This window comes from Paramormyrops kingsleyae, chromosome 8, assembly GCF_048594095.1.
Source record: "Paramormyrops kingsleyae isolate MSU_618 chromosome 8, PKINGS_0.4, whole genome shotgun sequence".
NCBI classification, from domain to species: domain Eukaryota; kingdom Metazoa; phylum Chordata; class Actinopteri; order Osteoglossiformes; family Mormyridae; genus Paramormyrops; species Paramormyrops kingsleyae.
The window spans coordinates 27,842,373-27,859,900 of NC_132804.1; the positions used below are offsets into that span (position 1 = coordinate 27,842,373).

Consider the following 17,528-nt stretch of genomic DNA (forward strand, 5'->3'; position numbering starts at 1 on the left):
TAGATGTGTTTCGAGTTCCACAGAGCAGGGTGTTAGCGCCTCAGCACTCCTGCCGTGAGCTGGCTGTTGGTGACTAAACAGTAGGAATAAGCAAATCAACAGCAAATAAAACACATCATATGCTTAAAACGATGATGGTGATACTGTGTGTAGGTTAATAGGAATTCTTTCATGTTCACACTGATGATTTATTATTTAGCAGATGCTTACATCTATAGCGACAAACATTTTTTTCCGTCAACGTAGGGTCAGCAATTGGGGGTTAAGGGTCTTGATCACTGGCCTCATGGTGAAACCACCCTGTGATTTGAATGCCCCCCCCCTCCCAGCAGATGCATGCACACAGGTGAGAGCAAAGTTTGGGGTTAGCATGGTTATCCATTTATCCAGCACCTCTGGATTACTTATTTATGAGGTTAAGTGACAAGAAATCAGCTTTGAAGGAACTGACTGTCCCAATATTCTGATCACCACTTATGTGAGCTGAATGACATCATCACTGTTATTTGCAAAATTGCCCTTTGCTTGTAGTTCAGGTATGGCTGTGATTTAAACTATTCTGGGTATAAGCATGTTTGTGCAATCCGGGGTGTGTCCTGGTGAACGTCTTGTGTATCTTGATGTAGGAGCCAGGTGGTCTGGAGCACAACTGATTACTTAAAGAGGTCAGAAAATTCAATAAAAGCCCCCTTAGAAAATGTCACCTGCCTATTCTAAGTGTAAACAATTGAATATTCATTAAGCTTGATGTGTTCCTTTATCCAAACTACTAGCTGAGTACAAGGTCAGCAGAAATCCTGACTATTCAACAGAACACAAATATGCAAACTTTAATCACTTTTATATGAATAAGAACTGGAGTAAGACAACTTGTACAGTAACTTCTCAGGCTAAGGGCTACTACTTAGTGTAAGAATTTTTAATAAAAAGTACTTTAAATGTCTCATTTTGTCTATAGAACATCCTCAAAGGACAACGTTACAGTAGAGACACTCTACGAAGTGGATGTGCAACCGTTTCCTAATACAACCACAAGAAAGTTTCTATGACAAGGTTTGCATTACAGAAGCCAATGAGTCCCCTCAACTACCGCTCTTTAACCCTGAAGATGGGTTACATGTCCCCTGTAAAAATGTTGATCTTCCTGTGTTCCTGTATTTTTCCCACATATACTATGAAATATGTTGGAAGAAATGGTGTTGGAGCCACTGGAGATCAGGTGGAGTAAGGCTGGAGTAGTGTGCAAAAACAGAGCAGTAGACACCAACTGATGGACTCTGCATCTGGACCGAGATAACAGAATCAGGACTGTGCAAACAACCACGTTCGAGTTAACACATTTACATTATTTTTTTTTGGATGCAGTGGACCTTGGCTTAGTGTTACTGCTGGAATTAGGCCCTTGGGGAAAAAGTTGGGCACCTGAGGATGAAGGAGCTGCCAGTCATCTAATCAGAAAGGAGTGGAATGGTTAAAAAACGGCCTGAACACCTCAAACTACATGCACAAAGGAAACAGACGCTGCAGCAGAGTAAGGCTCTTTTTATTAAAATCATGCACATCACATGTGTTAGTGCAAATACTTTAGATCTGTACTCAGGAAACTAATGGGACTTTCCATTTCTTTACAAAATAGATTTTAAACAATTTACTAAAAAAAAAAAAAAAAAAGTAATTTTGAAGCTGAGCATCCCGGAACAATATTTGCAAACAAAACTATATACAGAAGGGTACACTGTGTACCACTAGCTTGGGATGAAGTGACCAGGCAGCTTGGATTGTACATGAATTTTTGACAGAGAAGAAAGTTCATTTAACAGACAATGTGCAGGACATTTTCGCAATAAGTTTTAAACACCAGATATTTCATAAATCCAAATGCTACCCCCCACCCCTTCCCACAAAGAAACCCCCAATTCTAAAGTTTCTTACCGATTCACCCCATTAAAGACATTTAACAATGGAAAGTTGAGGTGGTACAAAACAAAAACAAAACTTAAAAAAAAAAAAAAAACTACCATAAGAAAGGCCACCCCCCCCTCCATTTAGCTGGCATAAGATTTGTGCGAACGCGGTTTGTAAAATGTTACACCTTCAGACTGATTCTCAAGATCTACGGTCTTTCAAGATTCTGCAATGCATCGGGGCATTGAACTTTTAGACTTAGAGTATAATGAATCCAGTGATAGGCCAAACCATGAGTAACATCCAGAACATTCCAGAAAACCCTAAAAATACAGCAGACAGTGCATGCGCATGTGATATTTTTTTTTTACTCTCTGAAACACTAACCACCCCATTCGCAGCCAAATAATAGGAAAAGTGGGGTGGGGATATAATGGCGTCTGGGGACGGACTACGCTCCGATGTTACTCATAATCCTCAAGCAGCAAAAGAGTGGGACATTGGGCTTGTGTTCGCCTACCAGGGGAAGTACTGGGCTCACATTCCAGCCACACCTGTCCCTATGATAGTCAATGAACTAACTGCACAGGTTATTCACTCCAGATATACACCCACCTGATTCCCAACCCCCTTTTCTAAATGGGGGGGGAGGTAACAAAAGGCTAGTTAGGGAAAATAAGGCCGCAAACTCATCATAGAGAACCCGTTTGGTGCATGCAGATCGCACGGGGAGGATCTAAATCCCCCCGGTCTATGTAGTGTAGGCCAGACGACAGGGAGGACGGCTCTCTGGACATTCGGCCGCTGTTCAAGCAGGACTGCAGAGACATTCCGGCTTGAAAGGGGCCCACGTTAGTGCTTCGTAATCCCGATTGTACTGACATGCTAGTCACCTCTAGGGACTGTAGTGTTGCCTGTATTATGAATAGCTGTTCATAATACATGTTAGAGAGCAGGGCAGGGCAAAGCCTCCAGCGCCTCCCTGCTGATTCCACTGGGGTCTCGCTTCACGGAGGGATACAGATGGCACTTCGGCAGAGGGTGGCCCCTCCCACCGCGAGCCACATGCACCAGATGATTCGCTGTTACCCCGAAATCTGGAATACTACATTTACATCCGACGTGGCAAACCACAGACTCACAATTTGCCCAGAATAGGTTTGGTACCCATGGAAAATAAAAACCAAAAAAAAAAAAAAAAAAAAGCCTAGTTTAGGCCACTTTAAAGATTCCCATCAAACTGATTAAGAAAAAAAGAATTAACCTCCGATAAAGTATTTTATCTATAGCAGAAGTTAACTTTTATTCTCTATATATTTATATTTATTTATATATGTACACACACACGCACACAGGTAGACTTTGTACAAGTAAAAGCAGAGAGCCAGCTTACGCTCTCCACTCGGGGAGTAACGGAGTCCAATGGGCAAACTCGTGGGCTGGGGGGGGGGGGGGGGCGCTGATGCGGGGCCTGGCTCAGGTGGCACTCCGGGACAGGCCGGGGTAGAGGACAACCACGGTCACCGCCACCATCACTGCCACCACTGGCATCCAGGGCAGCCAGGCACTCTGAAAGGGAGGACAGGAGTCTGAGGGGGGCATCATCCCGCTGGTCGGCCAGGGCACTGCACACTCACACGGGCAGAGCCAAGCGCCAGAGCGGGAGGACGAAGAGGAGAGGTGGAACAATGGCTCCTTTCGAGAAATGAGAAAGGCGTTACGGCGCTACTAAGAGACCAATCTGAACGTCAGCAAGAGGGAACAGAAATCGCCAAGGTGAGAGAGAACCCGGAAGCATTAGTGATTCAGGCGACGAGAGGATGGGAGTTCATCAATTCAAAAAAAGTGAGACAGAGAGAGAGACAGAGAGAGAGAGAGAGACAGAGAGAGACAGAGAGACACAGAGAGAGAGAGAGAGACAGAGAGAGAGAGAGGCCACTTTGAGTGTTATCTGCCATGCACCAATGAGGAAGACACACGGGACACAGACGTGAACACGGACACGAAGGACACAACAGGAGCACTGGGTACCTTTCCATCACAACTGCCTGTAGCACCAATACAGGAAAGCCAGGATAAGGGCGAAGACTATGGCCTGGAGAGGCTGCAATGTGGGCGGCTGAAGGAGGGAAGGCACAGTACAATCAATCAAACGGAAGCGCCGCAAAACGAACCAAAACTGAACTAAAGGCAGAAACAGGAGCTGTGGGGGTCAGGCCTGGGTCTCGCACAGGCAATGGGGTCCTTGACGAGGGAGGGGGCACAGATATATATTAAATATAGATATACACACACACAAACACATGCACAGCTGGACTTTATAAATACTTTTAAACATTTGGAGCAGAGGTCTCAAACTACAGGCCATTGGGCCAGATCGGGCTGCAGAGATGGGCTTGAACAGCCCATTACTTGTTTTTTTGAATCGTTATTAAATCTGGCCGGCAGGTTGATCTTTTGATTTCCTTAAGGGACTCCATTGTCCTTAAGGGATTTTGTGCCATTTGTGCCAAACATGTCAACATGCACACTGTTCATCTCAACAGAACACGATTCTCTTTTCAACTTCGATCTGAACATCAGCCCAGACAAAACTATCTTGACAATGAGACTCTGTTGACTGCACAACTGACAAAATATTTGTCAGTTCAACTTCAGACGACGGGTCGTCCTCCTTGTCGTTTGACTGCATCATTATGTCGTCTGACTTATGAAAGTCATCCTGATGTCTTGTTCGTCTTGTTTTTCTTGTAGTCCGGCTGCATCGTTCTCCCAGTTGTTTGTGTTGTTCAGCATATCGTCTTATAACATTCTCAAACACACAGATCATTCTCCAATACACAAACTGAATATCAAATATGAAGCTAACTTTACCGGGGTGAAAAAATGAAAGCATATGAATGGTGTATTTAAGAATGATACAAGATATGCAGAACACCACAAATGGAGAATGATACAGCTGCACTATAAGAAAAACAAGATGACATTCATAACAGTCAGACAACATCAGGACAACACACAACGACGCAAATGACAAGGACAAGTCATGTGTCTGAAGGTGTAACATTTTACAAACTGCATTCATACAAGAAAACAGAAGTACAGTTTAAAGTTGAACTGTTTTGTCAGGTGTGCAAATCAACAGAATCTCATTGTCAAAACAGTAGTCAGGTCTTAAGTTCAGTTCAAAGTTGAAGGGAGACAAACGTTTAGTCGACATGGATAGCATGCATATCGACATAAGTTACAAGTGTCCGCGATTTGACAGGCTCTCTGCCCAATCAGCATCAGTGATGATCAGAAGATAGATACCTTTTCTATTTTCAATGCCGCTAATGTTGTAGTGTTCTCATTTGCAGGCTTGTTTTGCCCTTCAGGGCTTCCGCAGAATACAGACATTACAATTTTATTTCATTTCTCTCATTTCTCATAAATAAAAACATAGCTCAGGTGGCCCCATGTGGGAGCTGCCCTCCAAGCTGGCGGCTAGCAGATTATCTGAGCTTGAGACCCCTGATTTGGAGGCTGGGTATCAGGAAGGAGGGATCTGAGGAAGGTCAATTATATCCATTCTCCGCATTATCTGGAGACGACACTGAGGGGGCGGGGGGGTGACTGGGGGAAGATGCTGAGGGAGGAGGTTCTGTCCGGCAGGATCACTGTCTCAGCGAGCATCCCGGCTGGATTCATGTGAAATGCACATGAGGAGGAGGAGACCTGCAGATTTCCCTGTGCGAAGCAAGACTGGAGATGCTGATGGAGTCTCGGGGTGTGCTGACAGCGGGAAAACAGCCACTGTCATTCATAAAGGGGGGGGGGGGGGGTTGTCCAGGTGATCAGCTCTTACATAAACGAGTGTGGTGCTTCTGGGGGATAATGGAACAGACAGCAGATGCCCCCGTCCCCACATGGTCACATTTGGACATCTCTGCTCCTGAAAAGGCTAACCTGGAGTTGCCCCGCCAGGACAGTAAGAGGCACTCCCCCAGGGGCACGCAGGGGGTCGCCCCGCCAGGACACTAAGAGGCACTCCCCCAGGGGCACGCAGGGGGTCGCCCCGCCAGGACAGTAAGAGGCACTCCCCCAGGGGTACGCAGGGGGTCGCCCCGCCAGGACACTAAGAGGCACTCCCCCAGGGGCACGCAGGGGGTCGCCCCGCCAGGACACTAAGAGGCACTCCCCCAGGGGCACGCAGGGGGTCGCCCCGCCAGGACAGTAAGAGGCACTCCCCCAGGGGTACGCAGGGGGTCGCCCCGCCAGGACACTAAGAGGCACTCCCCCAGGGGCACGCAGGGGGTCGCCCCGCCAGGACACTAAGAGGCACTCCCCCAGGGGTACGCAGGGGGTCGCCCCGCCAGGACAGTAAGAGGCACTCCCCCAGGGGCACGCAGAGGGTCGCCCCGCCAGGACACTAAGAGGCACTCCCCCAGGGGCACGCAGGGGGTCGCCCCGCCAGGACACTAAGAGGCACTCCCCCAGGGGTACGCAGGGGGTCGCCCCGCCAGGACAGTAAGAGGCACTCCCCCAGGGGCACGCAGAGGGTCGCCCCGCCAGGACAGTAAGAGGCACTCCCCCAGGGGCACGCAGAGGGTCGCCCCGCCAGGACAGTAAGAGGCACTCCCCCAGGGGCACGCAGGGGGTCGCCCCGCCAGGACAGTAAGAGGCACTCCCCCAGGGGCACGCAGGGGGTCGCCCCGCCAGGACACTAAGAGGCACTCCCCCAGGGGCACGCAGAGGGTCGCCCCGCCAGGACAGTAAGAGGCACTCCCCCAGGGGCACGCAGAGGGTCGCCCCACCAGGACACTAAGAGGCACTCCCCCAGGGGCACGCAGGGGGTCGCCCCGCCAGGACACTAAGAGGCACTCCCCCAGGGGTACGCAGGGGGTCGCCCCGCCAGGACAGTAAGAGGCACTCCCCCAGGGGCACGCAGGGGGTCGCCCTGCCAGAACACTAAGAGGCACTCCCCCAGGGGCACGTAGGGGGTCGCCCCACCAGGACACTTACGCTGCCCTCCTTGTCCTGCAGCCGCTTCAGGCTCACACGGCACTGCTCCAGCTCCTCGTGGATGCTGCACTTTTCCCTCTCCGTGCGCTCGTACTGCTCCCGCAGGTCCGACAGCTGTGTCTGTGTGTCGTCGTACTGCGATCGGACGGGGAGATGAGTCAGTGCGGGGAGTCACCTAAACCATACCATGGTAACCCCAGCGGAGGGTGGGGACAGAGACGTACCTCCTTTTGCAGGCTGCGGGTGTGGCCGTCTGCCTGGGCCAGCTGGCTGCGCAGCCGCCCTGCGTCCTGCCGGTGCTGCTCCTGCAGGGATCCCAGCTGCTGCTCCAGCTCGCCCTGGGACCGCTCCAGTGCACTGAGGCTGCTGCTCAGGGTGCAGCTCTGCTCCCGGGAGCTGGGGGGGGGACGGAGGCGCAGTCAGAATGGTACGTGACCATCACTAGGTGTCTCGACAAACGGTTCTGTAAAGTGAGGTCCGGCAAGACATGATGGTGTCACCCCTGAAGCCCCCCACTGCAGGGTGACAAGGAAGTGCGTTCAGCTACACTGAAGAGAAACATGCTGCCCGTCATTAAATGGGTGGGTGACATTAAAGGGGCAGACGAGATGTGCTGCCTGGCAGGCTTCATCACGAAGGGGCAGTGTGGGCGGAGCAAACCACCCCCCCCCCCTCCGGCCGAAGGGCACCACCCTGTTAGCAGGTACTGCATGTGGCAGGGGCGCGCCCATAAACAGAGTAACAAAGACGATCGCCACCCTTGGCACCCTGCGGGCAGACCCACGCCCACTCAGCCAGCTAATGGGATTGGCACGCTACCAGCCACCAGTGGGCGCCGTGTGGGTTGAACATGCCATGTGCTGAGCTCCTTTGATACATACGTTTACATTTTATTTATTTAGCAGATGCTTTAACGGAAAGTACAAAGCGCATTTCTGCGTACTTATCCAGCTCCAGCTCCAGCTGCTGCAGCCTCTCCAGGAGGGCCACCTTCTCGGCCCGCAGGGCGTCGCTCTCCTTCTGCAGGGCGCTGCACTCCAGCCGCAGCCTGTCCAGCTCGCCTGCGGGTGGGGAGACACACACAGACACCACTGAGCTCTGAGACCACCTGAAAGCAGAATGTCACACATGCTACAGTATGGAAACCACAAATCCACAGCTCTGCTGCGCTGGGGAAGGGAGCGGGCTGCTCCCCAGGAAGCCACACCCATGGCGACTGGGGGCTGCTCATGCTGCCATTTTGAAGGGATGCCCCAATGCACGCCAGCAGCTAGAGGGCAGTAGTGAGACTGCCTGCTGATGAAAAGCAGGCAGCCAGGGATCTGGGTAACTCACAGGCCACCGCGCAGCCCTTTAAATCAGTTACAAAACCACAACCAGAAAGGCGTGTGCAGGCAAATGAAAGGGGTCAGCAAACACTGTTCCCTGTGGCGATCTCACTGTGGGTTTTTCCCTCCTAGCAATTATGTGGCGGGTGGGGCTACCTTGCAGCTGGGCAATGCGCTCCTCCTGCTGGCTCTGCTGCTGGAAGCCGGCCTGCAGGACGCCGATCTCCGCCTCATATCCGGCGGCCGCCTGCCTCCATTTCTCCAGCTCAGCCGTGACGGTGCGCAGGTCGCTCTGCAGGCCCGCGATGTCGCGCTCCCGCTCGGCGGCGGCCGTCTGCACCGCGCAGCGCAAGGCCAGCGCCTCCTCCTGGGCGGCCTGCAGCTCCTCACGCGCCCCGGCGATGGCACCCTCCCGCTGCTCCCGCAGCACCTCCATGTCCGCCTGCAGCTTCTGCATCTGGGCTGCGGGGCGCAGCGGGGGCGAGAGGAACGCGGGGTCACGCGATGGCGGCCAGGGAATAAAGCAGACGACGGCGAAGGCTGACAGACTCGTGACCCACCTTGCAGGAGCTGGATCTGCTTGGCAGAGCCCTCCGCCTGCCTCCTGTTGGCCGTCCTCTCCTCCTCCAGCAGAGCTGCCACACAGAACATACCGTTAGCCTCAGGTTCTAGTCCAACGCGGCCCGCAGGCCATGTGACGGCGACTGGCTACCTTGGAGCTCCTGGCATCGCTGCCGGCCGCAGTTAGCCACCTCGTGGGCATCCAGCAGCTCCCTCTGCAGGTGCTCCATCACCTGCTCTGTGTTGCCAGGCTCCAGGTCGGTGAGGGGCAGCTCATCTGGGGGGGGGCAAACGGGTGGGATTTAAGCACGGCAACAGGGAAAGTAGCTTTCAATACATCTCCAAAAACCGAGCCCTTGGTCCCTGCGAGCCAAAATGATCCCAGCAAGGTCCATTTTAGCTTCACATTCACGGTCAGACAGGCGTGACTGAGCCAGTGTGAAGTCACTGACACATCTGACGACGAAGACCACAGGCTGCGGAGATGGGGGGCGGGGGCATGCTCATGAATGCTTCCCTTCCAGGGACACATCAGAAGTTGAATATCAAGCAGGTTAGCCAGAGATTTAAATCCTTAGCTGGGGGGCAAACCACAGGCAGGTAGAGTCCGACTGAAAGCCCAACCTCAGACCGCAGAGAAGCATGGGCCTGCAGACAGCCTGACCCCCCCCCCCCCCCCCTGGCAGACAGGAAAGGCCATTTCACACCAAGTGCTTTTACTGAAAGGCTTAAGCGGCACACAGAACACAGTGGAATATAACCAGAGGCACATCTGGAGAAATCTGAAGGCCGTTATTCTCTTTTCTGGCCACTGCTGCATGTACCTGGACTGCGGTGCCAAATCCCTCAGCTTAGTAAAGAGATCATCTCACACACTAATCACTGATCTCACTCCCTCTCCAGTGGGACAGCGAGTTTTTACCAAAAACGGCCAGACGTACCCAGTGGGGAGCAGCCTGTGATTGTCTGAACCACATCCAGCTCCTCACATTAACTGATAATTAAAAGACTGGCGATCTGCACCGTTGGGCTCCGGCATTATTCCCAGCCGCTCAGGGGACTGGCACGGACAGACACACCTAAATGCACTGACCTCCCAAGAGACTCATTAAAAGCGCCTTCTGATCTCAGTAAACCAACACATGCACACAGAAAACGGCCTGGAAATACCATTAAGCCAACATGGCCCCAAACTCAGTTTGAGTTTCTCCAGATGATATCCCGTGCGGAATAAATCGGCAGGCATACAATACGATTCAGGTCTCCAGCTCACCTAGATCTGCTGGCACAGACTGCCAAAGCAGCTCAGGTTGTATTAAAGGTAGGAAGGAAAAATAATCCTATTATTAAAAACATTGAAAGATAACTGTCTGGTTTAGCTAATTCAGACCAACAGCACCCTCTAGTGAGAAACAGCACCCTCTAGTGAGAAACAGCACCCTCTAGTGAGAAACAGCACCCTCTAGTGAGAAACAGCACCCTCTAGTGAGCACCTGGACTTGGGGAAGATCTAAGGAGCACCTGCAGAAAACCCAGCATAAGGAAACAGCCAGGCTCAGCAGCAGCCAGTTGCGGTGAACCTCTGGGAAGTGAGCGGAAGCATGGCACAGAGTCTAACGAGGTGGCCAGGCCTAAGTGCTGCCCTAAGACCCTGAAGCAAGTTGGTAAAACTATCCAGAGCACATAAGCCTTCCTCCGCAGAAAGTATCAGTGAACCATCTAAATGACATTGTGTGATGTCACCATAGCAACCACCTTCAGCTGCAAACTTGCTTGACCGACTCGTCAGACCGTGGAGACCATCGGCCCGGGTTCACGCATGTGGCCAAGCAGGAGGCTGCGAGCAAACTGCTCTGCAAGTCATATGGGTGTGAGCAGTATGACGAGGGCCTGTGGCTACTGAGGGCCACCGGGTACGGGAGCGGATAAGGAAGCAGAATGTTACCAGCAGCTTTTTGGTTCAAGTCCCCAACTACTCATGACAAAGACTGCCTTCAATAGCAGCAAAAAAAAAAAAAAAAAAAAGTTTCACTTTGAGACGTAAAAGCGACAGAAACTGAATCTATTTTTGAAAGTGGGTTCTTGTAGCAGGTCTGTCGGGAACTTCCCACTATCAAAGAGTGACTTGCGGGGAAAAGGCCCGGTTAAGGAAAAAATACCGGCACCGAAACTGCGCAGAACAGCGACATACCATTGGTGCTCTGCACACGTCAGAGGCCAGCAGGTACCAAGCAGTGTTTCACCCTAAAGAGACCCATTAACCCTACAGCGAGCATCCCAAGTTCAAGGCCCAAGCCGGCAATCACACATATATATATATATATATATATATTTAAAAAATTATACAGTGGTACCCCAGTTCTCAAACTCATTAGAACTCGAATTTCTTAAAAGTCGAACCAACCAGTTCGAAAAAAAATTACCTAGTACTCGATCTGAATCTCAGAAGTCAAACCGTGAAAGCCGACTTAAGATAACTTGTACGCGCGGGGAAATGAGCCACGCAGCACATCTCTCAGCAGAAACAAAGGGTAACACTTCAGTCTCAGCCTCGCATTCGCTGTGATAGCATCGTGCATGTTTACACTAGCTGAATACATATATTTAGACTGTAAAAATACATTTAGACAATGAGACAGTAACAGTAATTATTGTATAAGATACATTTAAAAATAAAGATTTTTATTAATTATTGTAATATTAATAAACCATTAATACATTTAATTATAATAATATTGTCGTGCCCAGCAGGGACGGAATGGAGACAAAGGTGCAGATGTCAAGGTTTCGGGGAATACGGGGTTTAATTACAGGTGAGGCAGGCAAAACGCAGACGGACAATACAATGAACGGACTGGAGAAACAAACTGAAACGCAGACTAAATACAGAGGACTAATGACAACAACCAGAAACAGCTGATCACACGGAGATTCCACATGGGGTTAACGAGGGGGCCTGGCACATGGAAAGAGCAGACGATCGGGGCAGGACACATTGTTTTTTATTTAACTTTACAAATTGTTTGGATACATTTATTTTCTTACTTTAAAAATGACTGTTTTGATAAATGTGCTTAGATGTGTTTAGTACAGTATATGCTCTTGTTTTATCCGGTTCATTTTGTGTTTAAGTGCTAAAAAAAACATTTAGGTGTAATTTTTTGTGGCCGGGAACCAATTAATTTGTTTTCTATTATTTCTTCTGTGGAAAATTCGATCAGAACTCGAACTTTTTAGGATTCGGTCTGGAGTTCTGAACGGATTAATTCCGAGTTCTGAGGTACCACTGTATATAGCTTTGTCTCCCAGGCAACCAAGGCGCACAAATAACTCATGTTTACAATAGGTAACCAACAAACAAGTGGAGGGAGCCAGAGAGAGTTCCCCCATGTGCAAAACAGCAAGCATACAGTGGCGGGAGGGTGAGGTGTGTGGTGTCCTGCCATTGCCGCCACCCCCCACCCCCCACCCCCCCACCTAGCACAGCTCCCAACAGTTTACTTGGACTACGGCCCAGTGTCCTGTCAGCCCACGGGCCTGAACAAACATGAATTAACAGCCTTGCACTCGGCCGCTGGGGAAAGCCATGAGCTCATGGCGAGCCAGTCTGGCGGCACTAGGCGGACGTTTCCAAGGAAAGCGACGGCAGCGGCAAGCTGATAACGGCGAGTGAGGCGCTGCAGAGACGCAGGCGCCGGCTGACATGACCTACTAAGGAGCTACATTCCCAAATCAGGCAGGATGAATCCCAGGTGGAGGAAAACTGTCATCACCCCAGGGGAGTGAATCTCACTGATGCCGGCAAACCCGGCGTAAGTCCCAGAGACTGCTGTATACAGGGAAGTGCTGCACTGTGGCCCAGCTACCAGTGCCATCCTGCGGGACGCCCTGTCCTGCTCTGACAGGTGGGTATGGACCCGGGCTTCAGCGGGGTGGGGGGGGGGGAGGAGGCGCTGATCCCATTCTTAAGCGAATTCATCCCTCAAAACGCCCATTGACCTAAACTCAAGATTCGGGATATTCTTTCATAAGCCGTCTTCGTTGACCCTTCAATGTTACACCAGACTGCACTTTGTGAACTTGATTAATCACTTTCCATTGTTTAGCCATTTCCAATAAGAACTATCCGACAATATAGGATAAAACAGGATTAAAACTGCTATAATGCAAGTGCTTCGTGTGATGCATCCTATTATTACTGCTGGATTGGCCCTTACTTAGCTCAGCCCACCGCAGACTGTGCTCAGCTGGGAACAGCAGGCGCAGGGTAACATGTGCCCAAGCACAGCGTGCCCTGGGGCAGAGCGGCCAAACATCAGCATCCCTCAGCTCCAGCACCGTACCATATATGGCCAGTGTGCTCCCCACTCCGCCATGCAAGCAGCCACCGTAACGGCCCTACGAACAGCCTGAGATTTACACGACCGATACTGTGCACTCAGACGTCCGCGGCAGGTCCCCCCAGGGAGCGCATTACCTCTCGGCGACGGCGCCTTCAGGGGCTCGTTCAGATCCTGCTCGTCCATCTGCCCATCTGGGGGCAGAAAAGAACAAGACTCAGGGGTGGGGGGGGGGGGGTGAAGACCGCCAGAACGTCGACACGCAGACTAGCTGGGGCTTCCCACAACTTTTAGGGACAGTTACAAACTAAATTCAATTCAACGGATTTTTATATAGCACTCTTCACTATGCAGTCAAGCCAAGCCAGAACTGCAAAAGGCAAACTGAGGTTCACGACGACATGTATGGAAACACCACCAATGCTGTCAGGGGGTTTAAATCTGTAAGAGTTAAACATCCATGAACACACGCGCACCCACACGCAAACACACATACACGCACAAACGCTTTCAGAAGTGCAGCTTAATACTGCCTGTAAACTCAGTGGCATTACACGCCGAGGTGAGCATTAGACCACAGAGGACGAGCCCATACCTGACGTGTCGTCGCTGCTCCGGTCCTTGCTGGGACTGAGCGTGTCGGACATGTCCAGCTCCTTCGCATCTATCTGGTTTTCTAAGGAGAGGTGGGACAGACTGTTACCACGGGGAGGCACGGCTACAGAATGTAACAGAACAGCGTCAAGCCAGTAAAACAAACTCAAGCCCTGAGAGGGGTTGGGGGGGGCATGAAGGGAGGGGGACGAAACACTCTGGGGGTGACAAAGCCAGAGGCAAGTATAAAGAGTGCACTGTACAAAAGGGGGGAGGGTGTCGGGTTAGACCTCACCACACATGGGCATGAGCGAGGACGAGAAAACAGACGCAGGCCAGAACAAGCAGGGCGCCTGCTCATGACCCTCTACTGTCCGCCAGCCACTTAGACTAAGAGAAATCAGTCATTTATCAAAAAAAATACCCAGTCTGGGGGGTTGGGGGGGCATTACTTTACACAAAACAGCTCTGTCTGACCGACATGGTATCTGGAAATGTACAGGTGCTCCCTCAAAACAATGCCCTTCTGAGCGGCACGATGCCCAAGAGCCACTGCACCCTGCAGTTGTTCTTCCCTGAGGAAGCGGGGCACCAACATGCAGTGAGCAGAGGTGCTTACAGGCCAAATCCTGGCCGCAGGGCCACTGCGCCAGCTTCACTGCTGCTTTTAACTCCACACCCACCATTTTCAATCACAGAAAATAACTGTCTAAGGACGGGAAGCCAGGATTAGTACAGATTAAGCACAGTGGCAGGTGTGAACTAGTTTGATAAATATGAATGAAATGCTACGCTGATCGAGGTCCCTAACCAACCGCGCCACATTAGGAGCTGGCCAGTGGAACCCGCATTCACGCCCTGAACCGGCCCACTTGTGTTTCTGGGCTCTCCCCGGGCTGCCGCTGATGTGCCAGCTCAGCGGGACTCGTGCCGTTTCGGGAAAGCGGACTGACCTCTAAGAATGGCGGGGCTCTCCAGGCTGATTTCTTGAGTCAGCTGGTTGTTTTGGAGATGAGCATCGATGACCTCTGAAAGGACAAACGTCACTTATCATCACAGGAAACAATACACCTTATCCACTCACCGAACCTAACGGCAACCTGTGCTGTCAGACAAAGTAACGAGGGGGATACAGAGAAAGCAAGTTTATGTTATTTAACAGACACTCATCCAGAGCAACATACAACTGAGAAAGCGGGATCAACCAGGGCCTTGCACAGGGGCCCAACAGTGGTGCATGATGTCACGGGCTCAGCATCCTAACCCCCCCCCCCCCCACCCCCACCACCACAAATGGAAAATTTTCAAAAGCCACTTAGAGGTGCACTGTGACCCCATCATTCTGGTGGCTGTTCTCTTGTAGCAGAATGATGCCTCAACGTCACAAGCAGTGAGGTTTCTCTCGCTCTACATTCGCACTTTAAGCGTGCCGATTCAGAATACCCTGGCAGTGCCCCCCGCTGCCAAGGAGACACCCCGAGACTGAGGGTGCTGGTACAGGCTGCTCTTACCGTCGAAGTCGGAGATCTTTTTCAGCGGGGAGGGCACGGCCCCTTTCGCCTGCTTCACTGCTGCTGGGGGAAACGGTAACAATTTGAGAAAAGAACGCCAAATGCATGCCAATTCCAAAAACCACTTTTGTAGAAATCAGCATAATGTAAAAGTGACCGCTAACTGCTCTCAATAACTCCCAATAATAATGAGGCTGCTTAGAGCATTATGACTGGATTTCCCAATAAACATGGAAGGGTGAGTAAATAAGAGTCACATCAAGACGAGGAGCGAAAGAGTGAAAGGTGGCGTGCAGAAAGGAAGGGCTTGCGCCTGATCTGGGGCAACTAGGGCAGGAAAACTGCCCCTTGGTGTCCCGGTGAGAACTGGTGGTGAGTTTCAGCACAGAAGCAGACTGAGCAGGCAAGGGCAAGCGGTCGATCGCAGCGAGGGGGCAGTTTCCACCGCACCCACACAGACACGCAGGTATAAGCAGCTGCATTACTCGCCTCCCTCAAGCACAAGCAGGAGCTGAGACTGGTCCTCCAGGGGCAAACTGTCAGGGGCTGCTGCTGCTCTTTGGTTAGAGGTCAACCATACAATCACAGCAGGGAATTCTAGTTCAAGCACAATTCAATAACTGCAAACTACAGACTACAGCTTATCTAGTCGCAAAAGGGTTTTAAATGGAATGGGTGATGTTTAATATCAAAGTTAATACAAAAATAATGAGGAAAAATTCAGTTTTGGGAATACATGGTCAAGAATGGCAATTTGTGAAGAAAATTCCTTCAGGATAACATATATTGAGCTTCTTTAGTTAAAATCAATTTATCCTGTGTGTGCTCAAGATGTGGAATGTCCATTCATTAACAATTACCTACCAGACCCCCCTTAATGCAACACAGCATTCAGGTGAGAAAACAGGGTCAAACGGCCCCTGGACCAATCAGGGTTAAGACCCTTGCTCAATGCTGAAATCACTCTGCCGACCCTGGGATTTGAACTGCCGACCTTCTGATTACAGGCACAGTGTCCACTAAGCCACACACTGCCCCATTTAAACCCTGCAGGCTGTTGCTACACATGTGACTGATTCTGTAACCCACACACAGTACAATGCAATCACTCAGTCCGCAGGTGCGCGTCATATTTCAGAGGAACTAAGAGTCCAACATCAGTCACACTTCATATGAAAAGAACCTGTGACAAAACCAGCATCTGACGTTCAGCTAAGGCAGAATGTGGCATCAGACATTTAAATCCTACGCTGTCGTCATCTTTTACATTTTACACGACACGCCTGGCCTGGCGCCTCGAAGCGCTTTCTGCTGATGGGACCAGACTGAGCTGCAAGGCTTCAGTGACAGACGACCTGTAGCAATGTGATGACAGACACGGTCTCCATCCCATCCGGCTGGGTGAGGGAGAGGAGGCCGATGCATTAACATCCCCCCTCACCCATATAAACAGGCTGCCTGTCTCCCCCACGCTGCTCTGCCAGGGCCCATTTCTCACAGGAACAAACTCCCAGGATCCCGGACTCCAGCGTCACCTAAACTCTGAAGCTAAATCACCATTCAAAGCTCAGTCATGGAAAGTCGGAGACCTCGATAAACACACAAACTAAAAGGACAGGGATCATTTTACACACTGGGCCTGCAGTGTGTCGCTTTCACAAGCGTATCGTGTTGCCTTGTTGAGGATGGGGAGCGGCGCGGCACATGTGCCAACAAGAAACAGCACACCCGCTAAACGCGGGACAACGGCACCAGCGCTAACCTGCTGTTTTAAGGCTGGGAGCTGCCACTTTGCAGGTGGGAAACAGTCAGGGCTTCCCATTCACTGAACGGCGGCTAAGATACAATAAAATTGCATTTACTTATTTAGCAGACGTTTTTAACCAAAACAACATACTTTGTATGGAGGAAACGAATGGGGCTTAGGGGCCAAACAGTGACATCACTCAGCCCCCCCTGGGATCTGATCCTGCAACCTCACAAATCACAGGCACAGTGGCCAAACCCACAGAACCACTCTGCACCAATGAGGGACCAGGGTTTTTAAACCTGCCAAATTTTCATTCTAAACTTCCCTCAAACAAACTCCATTCCCTCTCGCTCCATTTCTCCACCCAAACAAAGAAATCACCCCCCCCCCCCCAGTGCGCCACCTCAAACCTGACAGCGGGGATTCAGGTAGCAGTGGGCCGCCTGGTGTCATGAATCTGGACAGGGAGCCTGCCCCTAACCGTCCCTCCTTGCCCCGCCTAGCCCAGAAGTCAGTGGAATAAAGGGTGTGTACT

The 17,528-nt window shown here is 51.0% G+C and overlaps 1 protein-coding gene across 6 annotated transcripts in view; it reads right to left on the bottom strand.

Moving 5' to 3' along the window:
- Positions 1 to 1,527: 1,527 nt before the first annotated feature.
- The window catches only part of slmapa (sarcolemma associated protein a), a 45,297-nt gene continuing 29,296 nt past the window's right edge, over positions 1,528 to 17,528 (bottom strand). For 3 of the 6 annotated variants that reach the window (XM_023799626.2, XM_023799624.2, XM_023799621.2), the window contains 11 exons: positions 15,244 to 15,303; positions 14,686 to 14,760; positions 13,734 to 13,814; positions 13,276 to 13,332; positions 8,950 to 9,075; positions 8,798 to 8,872; positions 8,394 to 8,699; positions 7,853 to 7,970; positions 7,134 to 7,305; positions 6,910 to 7,044; positions 1,528 to 3,474 (listed from right to left, as the gene is read on the bottom strand). In XM_023799626.2, the coding sequence (XP_023655394.1) occupies positions 3,382 to 3,474; positions 6,910 to 7,044; positions 7,134 to 7,305; positions 7,853 to 7,970; positions 8,394 to 8,699; positions 8,798 to 8,872; positions 8,950 to 9,075; positions 13,276 to 13,332; positions 13,734 to 13,814; positions 14,686 to 14,760; positions 15,244 to 15,303 (1,298 nt within the window). In that variant the 3' untranslated portion in view covers positions 1,528 to 3,381. Of the gene's footprint in view, positions 3,475 to 3,936; positions 4,025 to 6,909; positions 7,045 to 7,133; positions 7,306 to 7,852; positions 7,971 to 8,393; positions 8,700 to 8,797; positions 8,873 to 8,949; positions 9,076 to 13,275; positions 13,333 to 13,733; positions 13,815 to 14,685; positions 14,761 to 15,243; positions 15,307 to 17,528 lie in introns of all 6 variants that reach the window. The other 3 variants (XM_023799625.2, XM_023799622.2, XM_023799623.2) reach the window with 2 other exon arrangements.